Below are 23,467 nucleotides of genomic sequence, written 5' to 3' on the forward strand. Positions count from 1 at the left end.
CACACATGCAGGGTCTAACGGCGCAGACGGGCGGATAGAACGACGCAGACAGGCGATTAGAACGGCGCAGACGGGAGGTTAGAACGGCGAAGACGAGCAGGTGGAACGGCGCAGACGGGTGGATAGAACGACGCAGACGAGCGGTTAGAACGGCGCAGACGGGAGGTTAGAACGGCGAAGACGAGCAGGTGGAACGGCGCAGACGGGTGGATAGAACGACGCAGACGAGCGGTTAGAACGGCGCAGACGGGCGGGTCTGGATTGGACATAATCCTTTCTCTCAGCCTGGTGGTTTACAGGTAGCTTGATGGCTGTGTTTTCGTGTTTTCAGCGTAATTTTCTATTCTCTGGTTCTGTCCTGTACGACCCAAAAGAACCATCACGCCCCGAAGAGAACTCTTCCATACATTCAACCAGAAAAAGCATGAGATCTTCATAATAATTTATTCTTCTCTGAAAGCAGATTAGAAATCTTTGGCAGTGGACAACAGATAAAAGACGACTTCAGAGTCCAGAAAACCTGTTCCAGGTCAGACTGACATGTCTGACCATCACAGACGTGCATGAGCTCGTGCACGTGTGTGATGAGGAACATCTGCCGCTGATGGAAAAAACCAGGAGCAGATCTGATGGAGCGAATAGATCACAGTAAAATCCACTTCTATCTTTCTTTATGATACTATCTAAATAAAAGAAACGCCTTTCAGATGAAACCATTTCTGGGCTGAAGGAGGCCACAAAAGTATTAAAGGCAAACCGAGTAACTGCTTTAGTGAAGGAGTAAAACCCCCTTCAGCTGGCAAGTGCAAGACTAAGGTAAAGCGCTAGAGGAGGAGGAGGTACTGCAGCAGTTTCACCCCACAGGAGGGGCAGGTAAGGCCTTTTCAGGACTTGATAAAACCAAGTACAGGAACCAATCAGAATGCACGTCTGCATTCGTCACACAGCTCACATAGGTAAGGGGGGGCGGAGCCTACGTACAGCGTGCACACTGTGCACAAGACTGACAGGCCGAGAAAGGAGCCTGACGGAGGAGAATACTGATCCCCCAGCGTCTGTCGATCAGCTGATGTCATCCAGAACGCTGTCACACTTCCTGCAGCGTCACTTCTGCAGATGGTCAGTCTCTAAATACTGCTGGAGGTCAGGAGTTTGGCTGCTCCCACATGTGCAAATCATACAGACTTTAGGCCACTAGGTGTCGCCGCTGCTCTTCAGTTCACACAGCAGCCGGATGAGTGCGCAGCAGCGAAACGGTTCACCGTGACAAATGGAGGAGTCCGAGAACGTTCACAGCCAGCTGCCCGAGAACCACCGTCATCCGGCGGCGGACGGCTGCGTCAAAGCGTCACTTTGCTGAGTCTGAGCGACAGGCTGGAGCGATGCTGCGCTCGAGGGAGGGTGGAGCTGCAGCGGCTGCGCAGCTGCACGGCTCGACTGCCCGAGCCCCGCACGCGCAGCAGGAAGTCAAAGTTGGCCGTGCTGTTCATGGCGTAAAAGACGTTGGCGTTGTCCGGAATCAGCAGCTCTGCAAGGACAGAAAACACAATCTGATGAAACCACAGACCCAGAATTCTTCTCTGGGTTTGATCTTAGTGGTGGGCAAGTGAAACCTCACGAAGCATAGAGGCTTTCCAAACATATGTGTCATAAAAGATGCACTGCTTCAAGACTTTAACGACATCTGATGGACAACCAAAGCCACAGCAGCCTCTGAAGAACCTGAAGCCAACAAGTTATTGGTCTTTCCTCTCCAAGCTTTGCTGAGACATTTGATCTCTGGTTTTATTTATCGTCTTATTGCTCCAACTAACAAAATTATCTTAACGCTCACTAGACACCAGTCCCCTTTGTGGTTGTTTTATTGTTTTTATACTTGTATGAATGTTTTTTATTCTTTTATTTGTATTGTGTTTATTGTGGCAAATGGACCTTGAGTTTGTAATAATAAAGCTTCTTCCTTATAGGTTTTTTTTTCCCCATTTATTTTGAAAATACTCTTCAAATCTCCATTTCCTCCATTGACTGTATCAGAGACCTGGAGGCAGTCAGGGTCATCCATAGAAAATGGTTTATCCTGGCTCCAACCACCATGAAGTCATTTCAGTCGCCAATTTTTCACAGTACAATTGCCGCCTCATTGGAGCCAGACGTCGTCAGGGAGCAGCGATTGGTCCGAGTCTGCCTGACCTGTCGTTTCTATGGCAATCACTCTCACCAATCAGGAATGAGCTTGTTAAAAGGCCACACCCCTATCACTTGAAATATTCTGGCCGTGGGGGACAGCAGGCTCCACCTACTTCTATTGAAATGGGTGAATCGCTTGTGTGGCTTTAAACAAAGCCCTGTCATTGGGTCTGAAGGCATTAAACGCCACGAGCCAATGAACAGGAACATTTTGAAGCCTCGAAACATTTTGAAGCAAACTTTCGAAGCTTCAAACGTCATTGATCACATGACACCAGTGATGCCATCGAATCCCTCTGCTTCAGGAAGCGGCCCCAAAATGTCGGCGCCAGTTACCCATCACTAGTTTGACCTGATATTATCCATAGTCCACGATAACCGTTTCACTCCTGCCATCGGAGGGGGAGGGGCTTTCTTCTGAGGGTTACCTTTCTCTTCGGAGATGACCTGCACCAGCTCGTATCCGTCCTCTGGCTCCCCCTCCAGGTTGTGCTTTGCCATCGCGCGGGAAATCACTGCGGGGGTTTTGTCCTGACTGGTCAGCTGTAAAAAAAAAAATTACGTCAGCTGTGGTTTTGGAGCATCGAATGCGTGAAGGCTCAGCAGGTTCCCTCACCAGGATGCTCTTGTAGAGATTCCCGTTTCCGTGCTCCAGGCTGACCCGGATGATGCACGCGTCCTGCGCCTGCGTGTTGTACGCCGGCGCGTGGGACGGGGAGCCGGGAGACATGGGCGTGAGGGAGATGCAGCGCCTGTGGGTGCAGGGGGGCCCGGATAGGGAGGGGGACGTGGGAGTCATGGAGACGCTGGCCGTGGAGGAGCTGGTGTCCATGGAGTGAAGCGAGGTGCAGGAGGAGGACTCAGCTAACTGAGGAGGAGCGAAGAAGAAAAACAACATGGTTTTGCATAAACGAACTGAAGAAAGTTACAAGGTAGATCATAACAAAGAATCTCATAATAACCCATCCTGACGTGATATGTAACAATTTTATTTATCTTTTCTTTGCTTTTCAGCAAAAATCTGCACCTTTCCTTTCTCATCATCCTCCATTTTCATTCATATTTTAGTTCATCTGTTTGCAGAAGCTGGAGCCAAAAACGGGATGTTTTATTTTCCTCTGCTCACTCTGAGCTTTTTATGTCTCCACACAACCTCCTGTCTAAACTCGAAAGTCTCAACATTGAACCCTTTAAACGTCACCAAACATGATGACAACTGTAGTTTATTATTCCATTGCAAAAGTTAAACCTTCTTTACCCGATTCAGCTCTGCACAGAATGTTTCTATAAGTGGGCTGCAGACTTTTTTGACATGACGGTCAAATACATTTTCAAATGCTTTGAAGGATCAGTTTGCTTTGTGTAGTGCATGCTGGGAAAACTAAAGTCCCAGTGAGCAGCAGCATAACAGTCCCACCTTGTTTGGGTGGGAGGTGTGGGTGGGGGTGACGAGTCCCTCGTTGTCTGAAGGGCCGCTGGAGTCGCTGGACGACACGCTGACAGAGTCCATGCTCTCCCCCGAGCTGCCAGTAGGGGGCGAGCGGGGCGTGTCCCTGACCGGGGAGCTGGCCGCGCTGCTGTCCGTCCCAAGGAACAGCCTGGAGGCGGAAGTTCAGATCAGGGAAGCTTGCTGGCAGAACCTTTGTAGAAGCCGAACAGACGGAGGAACTCACAGGCTGAGCCTCTTCACCATGCTTTTCCGGGGTTTGGGCGACGTGGGGCTGCTGTCCCCCGGACCCTCCACCTCACAAGACAAGGCGTAGCTGCAGGAGGAAACGGGAAGCGTGAAGCTGCGACGTTGTGAGGCTTTTCTACAGCGGAGGAGCTGACATGTGGAGCAGAGCGTGTCAGGAGGCCAAAGAGAGGAGCTCACAAAGCAAAACAAGACGCACTAAGAACGGGGGCAGACGGGACGATGAGGAGCAGGATGAAGAAGCCCCTGTGTGTTCTTGTGTATGAACAGTAGATCGTGGTGAAACAAACAAACCTCTCCTCCTCGCTGAGCTGAGGCTGGCTCCTGAACCAGCGAAGGAAAGCCGCGTCTCCGCTCAGGCAGTAGCTGTTACAGGCCGACTGGAGCAGCTTGATCTGAGCGATCACCTCGAACTCCTGCAGGAACCCCAGGAGAGCCGTGTTAGACCGACCCAAAGTCCAAAGAGCCGCTCCTCATGTCTCAGTCAAACACTTACCCGCCGTCTCTTCTCAAAGTTGATCAGGCCGCCCTGCAGGAAGAAGGAAAAACGCGCTCAGGACACCCCGCACCAGCAGCTTCTTTCAGGTGGAACACCTCCACACTTACCTCAACGAGGTCGGGCAGGGCCGTGTCCAGCATGGTCAGGTCCGTCAGGAAGGTCCCCAGGTACGGGATGGTTCCCTGCATCGCTCCCTGTGGGAATTTTGGGGAATTCCTTCAAAACTAGGTCACTTTCTGTGGATGCTCTGGTCAGGAAGTGTGTGATCTTCATGTGTAAAACATTCAGTGGAGGAACGTTGCCTTTCTCAGAGCAGTTTGGTTGCAGGTTCCTGTCTCACCATTTCCTTCTGCAGCTGGAGCCTCTTGTGGGTTCGTTTCTGATGCTCTTTGGCACCACTCTCCAGACTGGCAAACTTAGAGGTACCTTCCTGTGAAGGAAAGCCACAGCAGAAGGTTGAAACCGGACGGCTAACGCGAAGAGACGCAGCCGGGCGGGCCGGGGCTCACCCTCATGAGAAGCTCCCTGCTGGTCAGGTAGTTGTTGTGGTCGGAGAAAATGTCGGAGAGCTCCTCGAAGGTCTGCATGCTGTCCCTGCAGGAAGCACAGAGTCGTGTCAGCAGAAACGGGGGGCTGATGAAAAACAGCAGAGTATCTGCTCGGCGGTGGGGGGGCTACCTATGCACACAAGCCCAGACTCTCTTCAGGCGGTACAGCGGGTTGGACTGCAGCGCCGAAACGATGGCTCGCAGGGAGGAGAAGTTCTTGCGTATTCGACACTCCTGCAGGAAGACACACACGATCGGAAACAAATCCACAAACTGGAAGGAGGTTCGCGGCCGGCGGTCAGCCCACCTGAGCCACGTCGATCCAGCGCTGGATGAGCCGCGCGCGCACGTGCGGCCTGAGCTGCCTGTGCTTCAGCACCGTGCTGACCACGCACGCCGCCACGGCGTTGAATTGAGTGATGGTGGCTCGGATGGTGGGAGCGCTGTGCTTGTGGTCCTTTTTGTCCCTCTGGGACCAGATGGAGCCCAGGCAGTGGTGAGGTATGACCTTTCTGAACAGAAGCTGGACAAAAAATCGCAGGTTGATGCAGAGAAACTCGAAAAAAACAAAAAACACTGGAAAACGGGGCGACCTGCCCGCCCTTTGCTCTCCCGTTTCCCTCCGCTTACCGCATCCATGTAGGTCAGCTGCTCGGCCACCAGGTCCGCATTAAAGGACAGGAAGTCCTCCTGGACCTCGATCTCTACTTCTTCCTCCTCGCCGAGGCAGAAAGAACTGTTGCCATGGAAACCACCTGACAGAGAAACATCCGCCGTGTGTTCAGGACCTTCAGGAAAACGATGACCTTTTTTTTCTTCTTCTTGAAAACGAGGCCTACCGTCCGTCTCCTCCAGCCTGGCCTGGCTCTGCAGCTGCTCCAGCAGACTCTCCGCCCGCCGGAGCGTCTCGGAACCTGGCAGAGCTCTCTGCAGGTACCCCATCAGTCTGTGGAGACAGGGGTAGTCCGGGGGCTCCTGGAAGTCCTCTGGACACTGGTCCAACCAGGCTCGCAGGATGGAAGCCAGGGCACTGTGAGGACAGAGGACTTGTGACCTCACAAGTCTGAAGCTTTAAGAGCTGAACAGTTTCCAGGAGCAGCATGGCGTTTGCCTTCTAAAAGCTTTGATTCGTTTGCTCTTTTTCCGACATGGAGAATACATTCAGATGGGGGGCCTGAGAACTCACTTTCTGATGGCTCCGTGGCCTTCAGAGCTCTGGCACTGTTCCGGTACCGGTCCACTTTCCTCCACGTTGCCGTACCTGCAGCGGCGGGAAAGGAGAAGACGTTTGAAGCCCGTACAGCTTCTGCTCGGGACCCTCACCTGAGCGTCCGTCCTCACCTGTCCAGCAGAAGCTGCAGCACAGTCTGCGTGCTGGCGAAGGCTCTGTAGGTGGAGAGGAAGATGGAGGTGTAGGTGAGGTCGTTGTCACCGAACGCTGTCAGCAACGTCTCCACCAGGCGCTCCAGCGTTCCGGCACGGATACTTCGGATTTTGCAGGTTTCCAGCTGGCTGACGGTGTGGCCGGGAGGCAGGCGGTCCCCCTCCGCCTAAACACACACATGCACAGTTGTTCGTACGCTCTACTATGGCTGTGACAGAAATTATGCTTTTTGAGAGTTGGATGTAAAATATTGACTGTATCTGAGAAGTGGACTGAGTGACTCTTCCCCCGTGGCGTTCTAAATAGGAAGTACCCCGCAAGATCCCATAGACTTCTATAGAGAAACAAACAGCTGTTACTCAGTCGTTCTATTGGTCAGAAGAACCGTTCGGGTTTTGATTTTTTTTTAAACCATTTACTTGATATAATCTTAATTTTTCCCCAAAATATTTTTATGTTGTTCAATTTATTCTAGTTATAATCAGAAGCATCAATAAGAGTAGGCGGAGCGTGCTGGCCCCCACGGCCGACATTCAAAATGTTTGACAGACAAACTTCGTGTAGCCTGTTTTCAAGCGGTGGGGGTGTGGCTTTCCCGAAAGCTCACCCCTGATTGGTGAGAGAGGTTGCCATAGAAACTCAGGCCGACTTGGACCAATCACTGCTTACTGACGACGTCTGGCTCCAACATGGCGACGTCAGTGTCGCAAAAAAAACTGAATTGACTTTATCTGGTTGGAGCCAGAATAAACCATTTTCTAACGGGGGGGTCACACTCAGTCCAGTTCTTGTTCTTGAGATCCGGTCAAGGTTTATCAGAAACCGTCTGATTTGCTGTGTGGGACGTTTGTGTTTTCAGTGTTTGCCAGTTCTTCCCTTTCGGATGAATCTGGTGAAGAAACTTCAGCAGCAGAGCCTCGGAGTTTGGAAGGAGCGGGAAACCCGTGACCCACATTTAATCTCCCTTTCTGCAGCTGCGTCCGACTATTGTGTCTCCAGGGAGACGCCAGAGGAGGCTGGTACAGACGTGCAGAGACCTTGGTGGAGCTGGAACGCTGCAACAGGAAACGCTCCAATCTGCTTTTAATCACGGCGGGCCCCTCCTCCTCCTCCTCCTCTGCCGTTGCCCCCCCACGCACCGAGGAGGACAGAGCCAGCCTCTCCCACCGCTGATAACGGCTTCCACACACAGCCAACAGGAGGGTTTATCTGTGCGAGGTGACCCAGCGCGGCGTCAGACACACAACGCTGAAAGTCCCACAAACAACACTGTCCCTGAACGCAGCTGCTCCTATTGTCTGAGCGAAAGCCGCCACACAGCAGAGCCCTCAGTTCAGCTGAACGAGCTCCAACAGAGCTGGGAGTTTCTGCCATCGTCAATAAATCAATACAGGCCTCAGAGCTGCTATCCCACCCCACCCCCCACCCCCATGGCACACAAACACGCCAGCTGAGTAAAAGACAAGAAGCTCCTTCGTCTCTTAAGGATATTTTAAAAAAATCCTTCAGTCTCTCCTGAGAAAAACAAACAAGTCTGACTCAGGCTGAGACCCCCCCCCCCAGTCAGGCGCACAGCGTGTTATTATGAGGGAACCAACAGGAAACCGTAACACCGCGCATTCACTGGAAAATCCTTTAATGCTCTGTTTTTGTCATAGCAGCGTTCTGCAGGAACCCAGCAAGTTTCACTGGGAGCCGGGAAAGCAGGAAGTCACGTGAGCCGCCAAAACATTCCAGCTCCATAAAACCACTGCTTCCCAGCGCTGCCCAGACTGGAGACGCGGGACAAGGAGAAGGTCCAGAGCTGCCTGCACGACTCCAGGGCGGGAGGAGAGGCCAGGGCATGCAGTGGAGCTTCAGACTCACCCCCAGCCATCTTGCTCCCTTGTTGGCCGCCTGCTGAATCTGAACCCTCTTCAGCGTCACGTTGTAGATGGCTCCTTCCTCAGCTTCCTCTCCCCAGTCCTGCACCGAACTCTGGAAGGAAGATGGAGCAGTTAGAAGGCTTGTCAGGATCTACAGGTCTTACAGTGACTCTGAGAACCAGGAAGAAGAAAACAAACAAAAACAAAACTTTCAAAGAAATCTGAGAGAGAACAGCAGGAAACATCAAGAAAGACCAAATCTCCCAACCCCCACCAGAGGAGCTGGCTGCTAGGCCCCCCCTCCCTCCTTCTTTACTCCCTCTTTTATTCTGCATCCATCTCTTTTGCTTCTGGAGCTGAAGTTAGACTTGGACTGCTTTCCCAAGCAGCTGATAAGAGTCTCCAGAGCAAACGGCCACTGTTTCCGCCTCCTAACAAATGACATCGAGGAGCGCGAGTACAAATCCGAACCACAGACGGAGCGCCAGTGTCTTTATCTCACAGCTAAGAACTGGTGTTTCTCCTGCCGAAAACCAGAAAGCAGCATGTCTGCCTTCTTTTCTCTGCAGCTTGCTGTCGTCTGCAGCTGCATGTCTGCCTGTTTTTCTCTGCAGCTTGCTGTTGTCTGCGGCTGCATGTCTGCCTTCTTTTCTCTGCACCTGTCGTCTGCAGCTGCATGTCTGCCTGCTTTTCTCTACAGCTTGCTGTCGTCTGCGGCTGCATGTCTGCCTGCTTTTCTCTGCAGCTTGCTGTTGTCTGCAGGTGCATGTCTGCCTGCTTTTCTCTGCAGCTGTCGTCTGCGGCTGCATGTCTGCCTGCTTTTCTCTGCACCTTGCTGTCATCTGCGGCTGCATGTCTGCCTGCTTTTCTCTGCAGCTTGCTGTCATCTGCAGCTGCATTTCTGCCTGCTTTTCTCTGCAGCTTGTTGTTGTCTGCGGCTGCATGTCTGCCTGCTTTTCTCTACAGCTTGCTGTCGTCTGCGGCTGCATGTCTGCCTGCTTTTCTCTGCAGCTTGCTGTTGTCTGCGGCTGCATCTCTGCCTGCTTTTCTTTGCAGCTTGCTGTCGTCTGCGGCTGCATGTCTGCCTGCTTTTCTCTGCACTTTGCTGTCATCTGCGGCTGCATGTCTGCCTGCTTTTCTCTGCAGCTTGCTGTCATCTGCGGCTGCATGTCTGCCTGCTTTTCTCTGCAGCTTGCTGTTGTCTGCAGCTGCATCTCTGCCTGCTTTTCTCTGCAGCTTGCTGTTGTCTGCGGCTGCATCTCTGCCTGCTTTTCTTTGCAGCTTGCTGTCGTCTGCGGCTGCATGTCTGCCTGCTTTTCTCTGCACTTTGCTGTCATCTGCGGCTGCATGTCTGCCTGCTTTTCTCTGCAGCTTGCTGTCATCTGCGGCTGCATGTCTGCCTGCTTTTCTCTGCAGCTTGCTGTTGTCTGCAGCTGCATCTCTGCCTGCTTTTCTCTCCAGCTTGCTGTTGTCTGCAGCTGCATGTCTGCCTTATTTTCATTGCAGCTTGCTGTCGTCTGTGGCTGCATGTCTGCCTGCTTTTCTTTGAAGATTGCTGTCGTCTGCAGCTGCATATATGCCTGCTTTTCCATGCAGTTTGCTGTCATCTGCGGCTGCATGTCTGCCTGCTTTTCTCTACAGCTTGCTGGCCATCTGTCTGGCACAGAGACAGAAAAATACATCAGCGCATGAGTCATGCAGTCCTCACACTCCCAAAACAATAGCGGGAGGTCCGTGCGCGGGCCGGGCCGAACCAGGCCAGGCTGGGCTGCTGAGTTCACAGTCTGCACTCACTGCCTGTGTTTTGTAAGCCGCAGAGCTGGTGATGTTTTTCACTCCACTTGTTCATGGAGTTTAGCCTATTGTGTGACAAACCTCTGAGTTTGCATAAAAACGTTGGAGAGCAGCTTCGTCCAACAATGACTGAAGTTTGCAGAACCAAAGCTACAGAGCAGAACAGATCCTCTGGATCTGTCCGCTTTTTCAGCTGGTGTGGAACAATACCACCAGATCCAGAACATGGACAGCATCTGGAGCAGCCATCTCAGCTGCTGCGCCTTCCAGAACAAACTTCCACCAGAGAGACGCGGTTCTGAGCCGGATCTGGTCTCTGTGTTGATCCCCAAACAAACAGAAATCTGCATGGACACCATCTCACAGAGAGAAGTGAAGCGCATCACTTCTCCCCCACATTTCCAGACTCCTCCGTGCGTCTTTACGCACGGCGACGCGGGTTTAAAGCCGAATTTAAACAATTGAAAGTAAGTGAAGCGTTCAGCTGCTCCCCCCTCCTCTTTTACCCCCGTTATCCGCTGCTTTCCTAAATACCCCCACCCTTTCCACCCCCACCCCCTGTTTTCAAAACCACAAAGAACACAGCAGAGGATGGGGGGGGGGGGGGGGGGGGGAGCTCTTTACCATTTTAGTTTTCCATGCGAACTTCATGGTGAGCGTTTCTCTCATGGTCTGGAGACAACATCAGAGCGACGACAATCCAGCAACAGCGGAAGAAAAGCGCCGGACAGACGAGAGGAAGAAGAAAACTCCACTGCGAGAAGGCTTTGCTCCAAACTCCGGCCCTCCTCTGCCTCTCAGCGAGCTCTCCCTTCTGCTGCTGAATGACCCAAATCCTCCTCCTCCTCACTCTCACAACAGTCTGCTCCAAGCTCCTCCCCCTCTCCGTTTTTTTCTGACTTTCATCAGACCGACAACAGCTTGCGCGCTCTTACGCAGAGCGGAGAACTCCGTTTGCGCAACTTCCCTGAGGCCATTTACTGTAAAACTCCAAGTATGCAGGAATCCAATAGATTTAATTGGAAAAGAGATTTAAAAAATATATAATGAAAAGAAACGACTCAAAAAATAACCAGATAAGCTCTTCAGTGTTTGGAACCTGTTGAATCTGAACAACATTTCTCCATTTCTAAGTTATAAAACAAACATAAATATTTAGAACAAACTCTGAGCAGCATATGAGGAATCAATGTTCGAATCCAGAAGGGACAGACGCAGCACAGCCCGGTTTAAGGATCCTTCACAAACTGAAGTAGAAAAAGGGAAAGCAGAGTTTGAAGTAACTCAGAACTCATCACCTCTGCTCACAAACCAAACGAGGAGCTGATGACGCAAAGCTGATGCTCCAGGAAATCTTTATCCATTTGATTCATTTAGAGAAAGACATTTAAGTCACAAATTGTTAAAAGGAAAAAAAAGAGTAGATGTATAATACAAATCAAAGTTTGAGTTAAAAATCAGGGTTGATTTCATTTAGTGAAAATAAGGTGAAAGGTCATCTGTGTCTGGAGTGATTCTGAAAAAGTGAGAAGAGACTCAACAAAGTTTTTAACTATGCAGGCTGTGATGTGTTTGCAGTATTGACTGTGCACAACTGGACTGAATGACCACGCCTCCCTGGTCTTCCAAACAGGAAGTGCTCACAAAATCCCACAGACTTCTATGGAGAAATAAACATCTGTTACTCAGTCATTCTATTGGTCAGAATAACCATTCTGGCGCTGATATTGGGAATTTGGGCATCAATCTGATACCAAGTAATTAAAGGGCAAGTATCACCAATATCAGTACTTTTTTCTTGAAAGGTTTGATTATAGAAACATTTTTGGAAATACACCATTTTTTGCTCATTAAGTCTTCAATAAAACACAGGACAGGAACTTTCGGCAAATAAAAATGTTTGTTAACTAATTACAACAGCCTGAACTGAACACACATCAAATATTGAACCTGTATGTTAATAATAGCAGAGTACAGTAATAATAAGGAAACAGTAACTAGTGCAACATTTTTAAAAAGCCACCACAATGTCACAAAAAAACAAAAACACAACAGCACCACAAACATATTTATTGAAATAAAAGCAGACATTAAAAAAAACAAAGCCACTGGTAAAAACAGGTCAACAAAAGCAACACTGTGATAAGTGAAGTGAAAGCCCCATTGGTTGATACACACGGAGGTGTGTGAAATGTGTTCTCCACATTTGACACTGGGGGGGGGGGGGGGGGGGGGGGGGGGGCGAGCTGCAGACACAGCCGCGCTTGGCAACCATTTGGTAAATCACTATAAAAATATAGACAACACAACAACAAATCCTGCCATTGTGTCCAAATATGTGGCTCTTTAATTAATCTTGCAGATGAAGCAGTTAGGGGGGGCAAGGTGTGTGTGTGTGTGTGTGGGGGGGGGGGTTGGCACTGTCTATACAGACAGACAGTGTTGCCAGATTGGACCGTTTTCCGCTCAAATTTGAGCAGGTTTTTGCTCAAATTGGGCTGTTTAATTTTGCCCAATGTGGCAACACTGCTCACTTTTGCACCTCATCTAAGAAAAACTGCTATGAGTGTAGCAAGTATTGACGTCTTCCAGCTGCAGAATCAACGTGAGAATGTCTCTTTGGGTGAAGGAGCCAGGTGGAGGAGGCGTCCACGGCATCTGTGAGGAGCAGCTGGGGTCTCGGGGACACTACCAGAAAAGTATTAGATGCCGTCATCGTTGGTGACAGAAGAGGAGGTCGTGTAAATGGCGGGCTCTGTTCCTCTGGGATTGCGTCTCCACACCAGCTCCAGCCTCAGAAAGAAAGCTCTGAAACCCAGACGTCAGCAGGTGGAGTTTTCTCTTCTGCCATCTGTCAAGCTCCGGTGATGCTCCATGTGGAATGTGTCACACTTGAACCTCTGTGTGTCCGTATGGACCCTGGTCCATCAGCGCCAGCGTCAGCTGAAGGTCCACATACGCAAACAGAACCTCTCCGTACGTGCTCTGATCCGACGTCACCAAGCCTGCGTCAGGCAGCACGTCTGGCTGAAGGCCAATTCCCAGGCCAAGATGCCCCGCTGTGCACTTGGGCCTTAGCGGATCTGGGAAGCCCAAAGGGGCAGTGGGAAGGTCGTGACCCCTGCAAGACCTCCAGCTCAGCCCCGACGGGGTGGGAGTGTCGGTCTCACAGCAGGAGTAATGCCGTTCATCTCCCAAAACAAGACGTTGGAGTAAAGGGCTTTCTGCTACTCCGACCGCCACACGAGAGCACGCATGTTCCCCCCTGGAATCAAACCCTGAACTCCCTCCATTTGCTCCAAAGCTAAATCTCAGAGTCCTAAAGGATGAAAATGAAGTTCTCCACAGATTTTGGAACCGATTTGGACAGAAACATGTGAGTCGTCTAAAGCTCTGCTAAACTGACATGAAGCTAAATGGATCAGAAAGCAGAAATGTTCGTGTTCGAGTCGGTGCAGAACAGCTGCAAAATAAAACCTGATGGAAAGCTTCCAAACAGTTCACCTCCTGCATTTCATGCTTTCATATTTTCTGGTCGGCATTCTTTTGAAAAACTTTGCATTTGAAATGTAACAGTTGAATGTGTTTTTCTGCCTTTGGGTCCGTTGAGTTCTTTCTTTTCCGTGGAAGTGAATTATTACAAACAGTGTCTGGAAAACCCTGAAGCAGCAGTTTGCCCCGCCCTTTTTTTTTTCCTCTGTAGGAGATCTGCAAGGCTCCTTCTTCTCTGTGGAAGGGAGCTCCATTTCTGGGGGGGGTGTTGTTGAAGAGGGGGATCATGAGGAAAAACGCACATTCCAGGAAATCTGCTGCTTCCTGTCACCGGCCTCCTGACTCCAGTGAGGCTGCTGTCCTCATTCCTGACCTGCTGGGAGTTTCTTCTTCTGCTGCTGGAAGGAGGAACAACAGCGGAGGAGATGAGGAAGCGGAAAACAGAGGGATACGGGAAACCAGACGCCAGGAGGGAAGATCTAGGAGAATCCTGGACCGCGATGTTTCCGTAAGAAGAAGGTGACGTCTGACTGAAAGGGTGCTGCTCTGCTGAGAGTCACTCCCCCTCCCCGTGACGGAGAGACCAGTTCAGAGGTCTGTCAGAACCTGAGGGGAACCGCGCTGGTGTGTTGCAACCGGACCGGCTGCACCAACTAAATGCGTCATTTTGTCTCGTCGATGCCGTCTGCGCAGGAGTGCCGTCTGCGCAGGAGTGCATGCACTCATCCCCAATGTTTCTCTGCGCTGGTGGGGGTTTCTGAAGCAGCAGAGGGCAGAGTTCATAGGCCGACGTGTTTATCCAAAGTCAGCAGAGTCTTTGCTGGACCAGCAAGAGGGAGGAGCCAAATAGGGGGGCGGGATGGAGGGGTGGGTGTGTAAAAACTGCAGAAACATCAACAAAAATAAACGAGGCAAATAAGCCACAAAGCATGACGGTCTTCTGCAAGGAGATGCTGCTTTTAAAACCAACTGTTGACCCACCCCCATTTTTATTTTTTCAATCAGTCAGCTGACCCCCCCCCACAACCACCACCATCTCCTTCAGATCTAGGAGCTTCATCAAATGATTCAGAACATTTTTCAGAGATCGCTGTGACTTTGGTTCTTCTCGTATTATGTGTCTGAGGGAGAGGATGATTCCCAGCAGTCCCCCCCCCCGCACACACACACACGGACCTAACCCCCCCAGATCTAAGCCCTGCTAAGCCTGGAAGGAATCGGTCTGAACTGGTCTGTCTGACCCTGACAGCTAATGAGAGAACCACCATCTGCTGCTCAGAAAACAACACAGCAGCAGGGGAACTGTGACCCAAAAGGACCAGAACACCCACCCACCGCAATCAGGCTTTTTTTTCTTCTCTTTTTTACAGCTTTTTAAGCAGTTATTGGTTGTTGCTAAGTAAATCTGCGTTTTTGAACCTGCAGCTCAGTTTCTAACTGAGAAGGGCATCAGGTCCGCTGCAGGAAACGAAACTGCAGACGACATCAAAAAAGACAAAAATGGTCCGGAGGCACCAAACCGGGTCTTTCTGATGAACCTAAAGGAGAAGCAATGAAATGAAAATTAACAAAACGAAGAAGCTGAGTGGTCGAGTGATTTCTGGTTCGTGTTGTTGTGTGTGTTGATTTGTAGTTGTGTGTTTTTTCTGTGTGCGTTTGTGTTGTTGGTGTCTGTGTGTGTGAGACCATATGTCTGCATATTACTTTTGTTGGTTTGTGTGTTGTGTTCTTCAGAGTGTGTTGTTTTCTGTGTGCATGGGTGTATTTTTGTTGTTGCGTGTGTTGTGTGCCATTGCGTGCGTTATGTGTGTGTGTGTCACTATTTTTTAAGCTGGGTGCTGCTATTGTCCAGTTAATTAGGTGTCTTCACTCATCGACACAATAACACACAGGTACAAACACACAACAAGAGGCAGACACATGACCAAACATACACACACACACACACACACACACGCACCAAACTACTTTTCAAGCTCAAGCAGCTTTAGCCGAGACATATGACTTGGATCAAGCTAGTGCTGTGTGTTTGAGTGTGTGTTTTAAAACAAAACACACACACACACACACACACATGCAATTTTTCACACTACTACCTAATCCTGCAGAAGCTAACACACATTTCTGCATCCTGATCCCGAGCACAGACGTGTCCGTTTGGTCTGATGAGTTTCTGCCCCCGTCAATCCTGCTGCTGCTGGTGTTTCTGGTCAGGGGGGGCGGGGTGGGGGTGGTAGGGTTACTGGTGGCTCTATTGACTTTTCACACCAGTGTTTTCATGTGAACTAATTACACAAAAGCATGAACCTCCACAGCCCGGCATCCAGAAAGAGAGCGTTCACACTGAGCTGTTTGGTCCACGCCAGCAGAGAGGTAAACCACTGCAAGTCTCTGGTTACCGACTTGTCCAAAGATTGTTTGGTCCATTTTTCAGACCTACTTGGTAACAGCAGAAGTAAAGTAAAACACACAAGGAAGAGAACTGCATAAAGTCCAGATTGTTGTTTTACTTTTAGTAACTGATACGCGCCAACCGATCAATCAGAATGACTTGTTTCAGAGAGCTTATCGGTTTGGGTTGGTAGAGTGCATTTAAGGCCGTGTTCCACAGCCATTACGACCATTTAGCGCATTTGACGTGGATGACAATTGTTCACACATGAAATAGGTGGAAAAAGAGAGAAAACTTGTGGTCTTTACGTGGAATTTTCAGAGATGTGTCACGAATGAACCACGTTAAAACTACGGAAGAAGTCTAAATAAACCACGTAAATTGACGTAGAACATGAACCGTGCATGATTATTGCACTGTTTATATGTAGTACAGTGCTTCATGCGTCCATAGGCTCCGTGCACGAAAGTAAGGAGTTCCACTTCCGCCGCCTTGAGTGTGAGGCCGACCATTTCCGGCTTGCGACTTCTATAGCAGCGACACGGCAGATTTTGATTGCGAAAGATGGTATATTTCACCCGTTTTCTACAAACAAGGTCTCCCGAAAATCGACGTGAACGACATCTACGGGATTGTCGACCAGTGCGTGGTTACGGGCAAAATATCGTGTCGAAAATACCGAAAAGGAAATGTGTCCCGTTGTAAACAAACCTTTGCTGTCACATTTATGCAGCAGCTCGGTAACATACGAGGCGATCTTCCAAACGTGCTTTTATTAATTTTATGAATATTATGAAGTGCCTGTTCGCTCTCATTTTATATTTAATCCTTGTGGTCAGTGCTTTTTTGTGGAAGAAGAACAGAACTGAAGAACAACCCAGTTAGGAGAGGCTAACAACACGGGCTAACAACATCAGCCTTTATTTGTCGGGGCACAATTAGAAGCACAATTCCATGTGTCGTGATTTTTTGAACAGTTTCTAAGGACTGAGCAGCATTTCTGCTCTGAAAAGCTCACACACTGCCCCGTGACGGCTGTGTAAGCTGGCCGCTCGAGCTCTGCTCTGTCCTCGCGAGTCTGGCAGCCGCTAACCCAGAGCGGCGGCTCGGCTCGCAGTCCGAATTCTCACACATAACAAAACGCACACGTAACAAAGCACCCTCCCCTCAAACACATTAATAAATCCAGCTGCTCTGCTCATTCAGAGAGGTTCACTCGGTCCACTGGCTCCGGAGCCCGAACGCAGAGCTCGGATGCCGGGTCCAGACGTCAGTGAGCACGCACCCCCCCCCCCCCCCCCCCCCCCCCGCATCTCCCTCGTGAGGGGTGAAAGAGACGGGAGAGCCAGCGGGGCGAGAGCGGAGCGGGGCTTTACGCGGGGCGTCCGCAGAGCCGCTGGTCGGTCCCGTATGAGCTCACAAGCTTTCTCTCAGCGAAACACCGTCTATGCATGACGTAACCCAGATCAATAGTGACACACGATCGGAATGACCGTTTACATGAACAACGATCGGTATACCCAGCTATCTCGATCGGAAAGAAATTTTGATCCGAACGAGTCTGACCGGGGCAAAGTATTCCGAACGGCGTGTTTACATGACGCATTTTCTTTCCGATTGCTGCAAATACGAAACACGACTCGTCTTGCTTGGGGTGAAGTCCTCCCGCCGTGTTCACCATACATTCGGCTCTCACCGACACATCTACTGGAAAGCTATGAAAGCTTATATTAGTACTGTTGTACTTTGACAAATTCGCACACGGGTACACAACAATGTTGTGATGTCATTGTCACGCGTTGAAACACCAAACGCCTCTCTTTTACCCGAAATCCGCTCCTTTTTACTCAAAACTAGCAACTCAACAAAACTCCCCACAACAATAACACGACCAACAGGAAGTTGTCGGCCTCACACTCAAAACACGGAAGTTAACCGGAAGTTCTGTCGTGCATGTAGTCTATTACGTCAGTGGTCCCCAACCTTTTTAACGCCACGGACCGGTATGACGTCACACAAAACTTTCACGCAACGGTCTATCAATTGTAGCCGGATGATTATCGCAGCAATACTACGATGAAGGAAAGGAACAGAGACGTGATAAAACGAATCCTGAGCTTTTATTTTGACAGGCGTAACATTGAACATTGCACAGGTGTGATCATCCTCCTCCCTTCCCTCACTCATGGTGCAAAAAAGAAGTACTGTCTATTAAATGTAGCTTTCTTTTATAGGGAGTCGAAGGTTCCTCTTCTGTCTCCTGGCTGGGTGTTTTCCGCCTCTGCACTTTCCAAAGACGTTTGTTTTTGAGTCATTTTGCTAGCTCCTAGGGTTTTATTTTAGCGGTAAGCTATCACGTGACCGAGAAGAGCGCCTTTGCCTGCGTCAAGAGTGATATGTAACAGAGAATCTGGCAATTTTTCAAAATAAAACATCTGTTGGATTCCGAAATAAATAAAATGGAACTAATGTAAGTTATTTATTCTTTCTGTGTGGCCCGGTACCAAATGACCCACAGACCGGTACCGGTCTGCGGCCCGGGGGTTGGGGACCGCTGAACTACGTGATTTGAACGTGATATCAGTTATATACATCGGTGGTACATGTGTGAAAAGTCCTTTAGAGATACGTTGAAGGGTCGTGCAAATACACAAATTTGTGTATACATCTTGCAAAAATCAGGCACGATTGCATAAGCGTTGAATGAACGAATGATGAACGCAAGAAACACTTATGAAGGACGTAAAACATGCATGGATCACGAAAGACCGAAATTTGATCCGTAGCGGCAGTGTGACACGGCCTAACCCCACATCTTCCAACTTTGTCACAATTTGTGTTTCTCTAAATTAAATCAGTTTTTCGGTTTGAAACCCCGACACAGTTAACGTCTTTGGTTCCTGACAGAGCCACGGTGCAAATCGGATCTTCCCCACGAGAAATTTCAGGAGGCGTAACAGGAGATGCAGGTAAACATCAAAAAAGGGGTGAAATGTTTGGGTATTTTTGCATTAACCTGCCCGCTCACACCAGAACCATTGCTGCAGGACGGTAAACATCTGCAGTGACCCCAAACTGATGACCAACCGCTGAGATGCCACTGCAGCAGCGCTATTCTGCTTCTGTACATGTGTTTCTGTAGTTAGCAGCTCCAGGATTGACACACAAAAAAATCAAATCCCCTATTTACTGGAGCACGGCGGCCATGTATGATTGTTTACTGAATGACCGTTGATCTAAGAATGGGGTCAAAAGCTACAAAACACGCTTCCATGCGGAAGGATGAGCCACCGAGGAGTTACGTAAATATTCTCGCAGAGTCATCGAAATCCTTTGAAGGCAAAACAAGTCCAAACATTTGGACTGGAAATGCTAGAACGTCACTGAGCGTCGGCATGAAACGTGCACTTCTCTGTCCAAATGAAGAAAAAGGGGAAGAAAGAGCGCTAGCTCAGCTTTCTTCCCTTTCCATCAATGGAAAACGCAGCATCGTCAGATTTCTCCTCTTGTTTCTGATTTCTCGGCATCAAGTCGTTTGTGTGTTTTTTGAAGTCAGCGGAGGCTGTTGAACTGCTGTTTCTCTTCAGGGTGTGATGCATTTGTATTGATGAGCCTGCAGCTTTAGTGACCCGCTCCAGTGAAAATGGGGTTTTCGGTGTTTTTAACACGTTCTTGTAGCATAAACAAAGAAAATAGCATTTCTGAGTATTTTCTTTTTTCAAATCATGAATCAGGAGCAGACAAAAATAAATGTTGTTTGTAAAAGATCGTGTTTGTGACATAGAAAATACGCTGGGCGGGGCCACAAGCTCCCAGCTCCGCCTCCAATCTGATGCATCCACTGTCAGACAATAGATACATGATCGCCTTTGCTTTCCTCGTCTAAGCTGGAATCTGGATCAGAGGTTAACTTCTAATGAACTCCTGCCACTCTGCAGAAACGATGTCCTAGAAAACCACGACTGTTTTTAGATTTAGCCAAAAAAAAGGGCATCATCATCATTTAAAGACCACTGGGAAAATGGATCAAAAGATGATCAGAGTGGGACTTTAAAGACACTGATCCATCAGACCAAACCTCTGAAAAGACTTGTCAATGGGGGAATCTGGAACCAACAACCTTCATTCTTTGCAGCCCCTGTTTGAAAAGAAGGCCTTCCTTTGGTGGTTTCATCCAGCTTCTTCCTGTTGTTCAGCCTGGAAACGTGTGCGTTCAGTCAGCAGACTGCCGATAAGCACACGACTCAGCACTCCGCCCTGAACTGTGGACTTGGGATGGAAGCTCAGCAGAATTCTGCAGGTTGCAGAGCAACACCCACTCCACGTTTGTGTGGGCCAATAAAGTAAATGATGCAAGAAGATGAGGACTGTCAGATTTGACAAAGACCAGGAGTTTGGGAGCTGCTCTTGCAAATAAAAACCTCATAAGGAAGGTTTATGTGAGCCCAACAGTTTTGTTTACTCTGGTTTCTCTTATATAACTTTTATGGAAGGCCTTTACTCCATATAATCACCTTGTTGACCCCTCAGAAAACAACTTCAAGTCAGCACAGTAAAAACAGGCACAAGGCGGGACCGGCGGAGCTGCTGCACGTTAACTAAATGTCCAGAGTGTGTGTTGGTGGGGGGGACAATGGCAGGAAATGGTGCTGTGAGATGGGCTGAGGCTCCGACCCGGCTGTCTGATGGGCAGCGAGGAGGACGACCATCCAGACCCGAACCCACGTCACAGTGTGACAGTGATCCCATGTTTCAGAAGAACAGTCGCAGTGGTGCTGGCTGAATCTGGGTCTGGCTGGACAACCCTGGTCCTCAAGAGCCTCTACCCTGCTTGTTTTCCTCTTTTCCCTGACTAGCTTGCTGCTGATTGGCTTACTCAAGAAGTTTCACATCCTGATTGACTGAACTCACCTGGTTTAGGTTTTTAGCAGCAAGCAGTGCAGGGAGAGCTGGAAAAAAGGCAAAGATGTGGCTCTTGAGGACCAGAGTTGGCCAACCCTGAGTGGCGGCATGTCATCCTGCAACATCTCAGGTATGGAAGAGTTCAAAGCTTTCTGTCTCACACATTAGGGCTACAAAATGTGCGTAATGAAATGCGGCAGTGCACAGAGGAAGATTAAAAGCAGGACAAACGGTGGGAAGTTGACCCAAGCGTTCAGTAGAGACTGGTCATTTGATGTCCAACATTTCATTTTTGTCTAAATCCATGCAGCTTGTCGTCTAACTGCTTCAGAGGTCGGAACTGTTTATACTAAAGTATGATCGGAAAACATGCTGAGGAAAATGGAGATAGAAGTAACTTTGCCAGTACAGGGCCACTGCGATTTTGAAGCCAGATTCGAACCAAAGACATGAGATGAGCCAGCAGGAGCTCCGTCTACAGACATTCTGAACCTGATCAAGAAAACCTTTGAGGCAAAGAAACGTTGACCTTCAAAACCACAAGTACTGAGACAGAAAATGTTCATGTCGACCATCATTTTTGATTGAACAAAAAGAGAAAACTCAGATGTTTTCACGCCTCAAAATCCAATCACTCCCCACTCTTCATCAGTCTTTGATCTGATTAGAGTCTTCCAGCAAACACACTGAAGTTGCAGAAAACCAGCTTTATGTTTTTGCAGGGAGGAAAAGCGTGGAAATGGCCGACGATTTTCCTTTATGGACATTAATCCTTTTACGTTAGAGCCACAAGTGAGCATGCATAAAGGGACATAAACAGCAACACTGACGCTTCAAGTGTTACACAAGCCACCCTTTGTGTGAACTCTAGTCAGACAGCACACACACAAAGGTTACTGTAAGTCTTTGACTCATCACTTGCTCAAGACTTCATTGAGGGTGTAAAGATCGTTTTTTTAATAATGTTCATTCCTCACAAAAATCAACCTCAAAGCAGTATTTTTGATCCATTCACGCATTTCTGAGTATGCCTCTAAAATCCTGGTCTCTGAGCACCAGCCCCTCCCAATCCACAAAAACAAGCGGGTTCTCACATTGTGATGTCACAAAGTGAAGAACAGCCCCTACCAGGAAGAGTCTGCGCTGCCAGCCCCGCCTCTAGGCTAACACACACCCAACCTCTTTCTCCGTGGAGCTAGCGGTGATCAGTTAAACGCTTTAATTTTCTATGCACAATATGCACATACGTCTTTGCAAAAGTTCAGATTTGTTTGTTTTTGTGGGCGAAACGCAGACACGCTGCTGAGGCCGGCTTTGGTATGATGTCATGAAATGGGCTGAATCCACAAGGAGCGAGAGGCGGAGCTTCAGAGATCGAGTCGTCTTACTTCTGGGTAGGACAATGAGCTGGGAAAATAATTAATACTTTATAAAAAAAATGTTTCTAGCCAAAGTATTACATTATCACATCTATAGATATAGTTTACTCTGAAAGACCTATGAAAAGAATTACCTGTAGACCCTTTCACACTAAAACCAAAAAAAAATCACAGCTGACTGACTGAACAGGTTTCTCTTTGTTTCGCAGCAGTTTGTTCATTTCTGAGATTCTTCTCATGTCAAACTGATTCTGTTTCTTCTCTCTGACCCTCTCTTTCATGTTATCTGTGAGAACAGCCAACAAACTGACCTTGAAGGGGGGCGACCAACGCCCCCCCATCATTCCTCCTCGCTGCGTATCTGTAAAGGGTTTATCATTTCCAGCTTCTTTTGGCATTCTGTTTTTCTTTTCGCAAAACCTTTCATTTCAGACACAGCGATGATGAAAACCAGAACACCTGCCAGGTTCTGTAAAGATTCTGGAAGCTCAGCGGCTCCATGACATGCAGTACTGACCCAGTGCTGTGGGCTGCTCTCCGGGTAGCGGGGCTGGAAGCTCTGCAGGGCAACCCCCCCCTCCCCCTCCAGCAGTAAAGTGCAGTCCAGGTCGGGGTGGGCTTGGTGGTGCTGGGGGCTTGCAGCCCAGGGCAGGAGGGTGGCCAGAGGGTACTGGGAGATCATGCTGGCTGCCTGCGTCAGAGGCTGGGGAGGGGGAACGCCATGCTCCAATCTGGATTTCAGTTCAGATGTCTTCTGTTGGTCTTCCAGTCAGATGTTGTGGTCCTCCTGTCTTCTCAAAAACATGCCCCCCCCCTCCTCCCTCTGTCCTCTCAGAAAGCCTGGAGATCAGCTCTCCAGCAGCCCTGAAGCAGGAGTGATTTCAGCCTATTGTCTGTCTTCCTCTCCTCACATCCATCACAGGCAGAGGGGGAGGAGCTACAAGTGGGCGGCAAACGCCCCACTTTAAAGGGTGACCAAGGAGAAGGGCAAGAAGAAAGAAAGAAAGAAAGACAGGAAGGCTGATAAACCTGAAGGGATGTCGCTGGAGAGCTTCGAAGAATTACATAAAAAAAGCAGGTTTTCTCTATCAATCATTGGGGGAAGATTTGGGCCAAAAAAAGAAAACTTTTTAAAAATAATCTAAAGACAAAACAAAAAACAGTCTTAGAACAGGATTGTCTTCAGCCTGTGTGAGTTTTGGACGTGTTCAGGCTGAGTTCACAGCATTTATGAACTTTGTCGCATGCAGTTTACTGCGATTCTGAATTAAATCAGTCAAAAAGACATGAGATCCTTTTGTTTTCCTATAGCAGCACAAAGATCAAAAAGCA

General features: G+C 49.0%; 1 protein-coding gene across 2 annotated transcripts; it reads right to left on the reverse strand.

Annotated features, from left to right (window-relative positions):
• Positions 1-425: 425 nt before the first annotated feature.
• On the reverse strand, positions 426-23,044 carry rgl1 (ral guanine nucleotide dissociation stimulator-like 1). Of its 2 annotated transcripts, none has more exons than XM_004068407.5 (18): positions 22,653-23,044; positions 8,178-8,288; positions 6,269-6,477; positions 6,114-6,188; positions 5,767-5,957; positions 5,558-5,682; positions 5,235-5,450; positions 5,058-5,161; positions 4,889-4,973; positions 4,720-4,809; positions 4,487-4,573; positions 4,377-4,409; positions 4,175-4,296; positions 3,861-3,950; positions 3,605-3,785; positions 2,804-3,055; positions 2,616-2,730; positions 426-1,528 (listed from the first exon to the last, which is right to left on the reverse strand). In XM_004068407.5, exons 1-18 carry the CDS (start codon positions 22,815-22,817, stop codon positions 1,341-1,343), a joined length of 2,439 nt encoding a protein of 812 aa, XP_004068455.1. In that variant the 5' UTR covers positions 22,818-23,044; the 3' UTR covers positions 426-1,340. The 2 variants fall into 2 exon arrangements, with proteins under 2 accessions (XP_004068455.1, XP_023810300.1); XM_023954532.2 differs by lacking the exon at positions 22,653-23,044 and adding an exon at positions 10,595-10,839.
• Positions 23,045-23,467: the final 423 nt, after the last annotated feature.

Source organism: Oryzias latipes, chromosome 4 (genome assembly GCF_053564925.1).
Source record: "Oryzias latipes strain Hd-rR chromosome 4, Olatipes_Hd-rR_3.1".
Lineage (NCBI taxonomy): Eukaryota > Metazoa > Chordata > Actinopteri > Beloniformes > Adrianichthyidae > Oryzias > Oryzias latipes.

What these genes read in the sequence shown, in the direction of transcription:
- rgl1 (XM_004068407.5), bottom strand. Translation starts at nt 22,817, where the DNA reads ATGATCTCCCAGTACCCTCTGGCCACCCTCCTGCCCTGGGCTGCAAGC. An exon ending in GGCCACGGAGCCATCAGAAA is followed by an intron (nt 5,958 to 6,113) that starts GTGAGTTCTCAG and finishes CTGTCCTCACAG; the next exon opens with TGCCCTGGCTTCCATCCTGC. An exon ending in ACTTTGAGAAGAGACGGCGG is followed by an intron (nt 4,297 to 4,376) that starts GTAAGTGTTTGA and finishes GGGTTCCTGCAG; the next exon opens with GAGTTCGAGGTGATCGCTCA.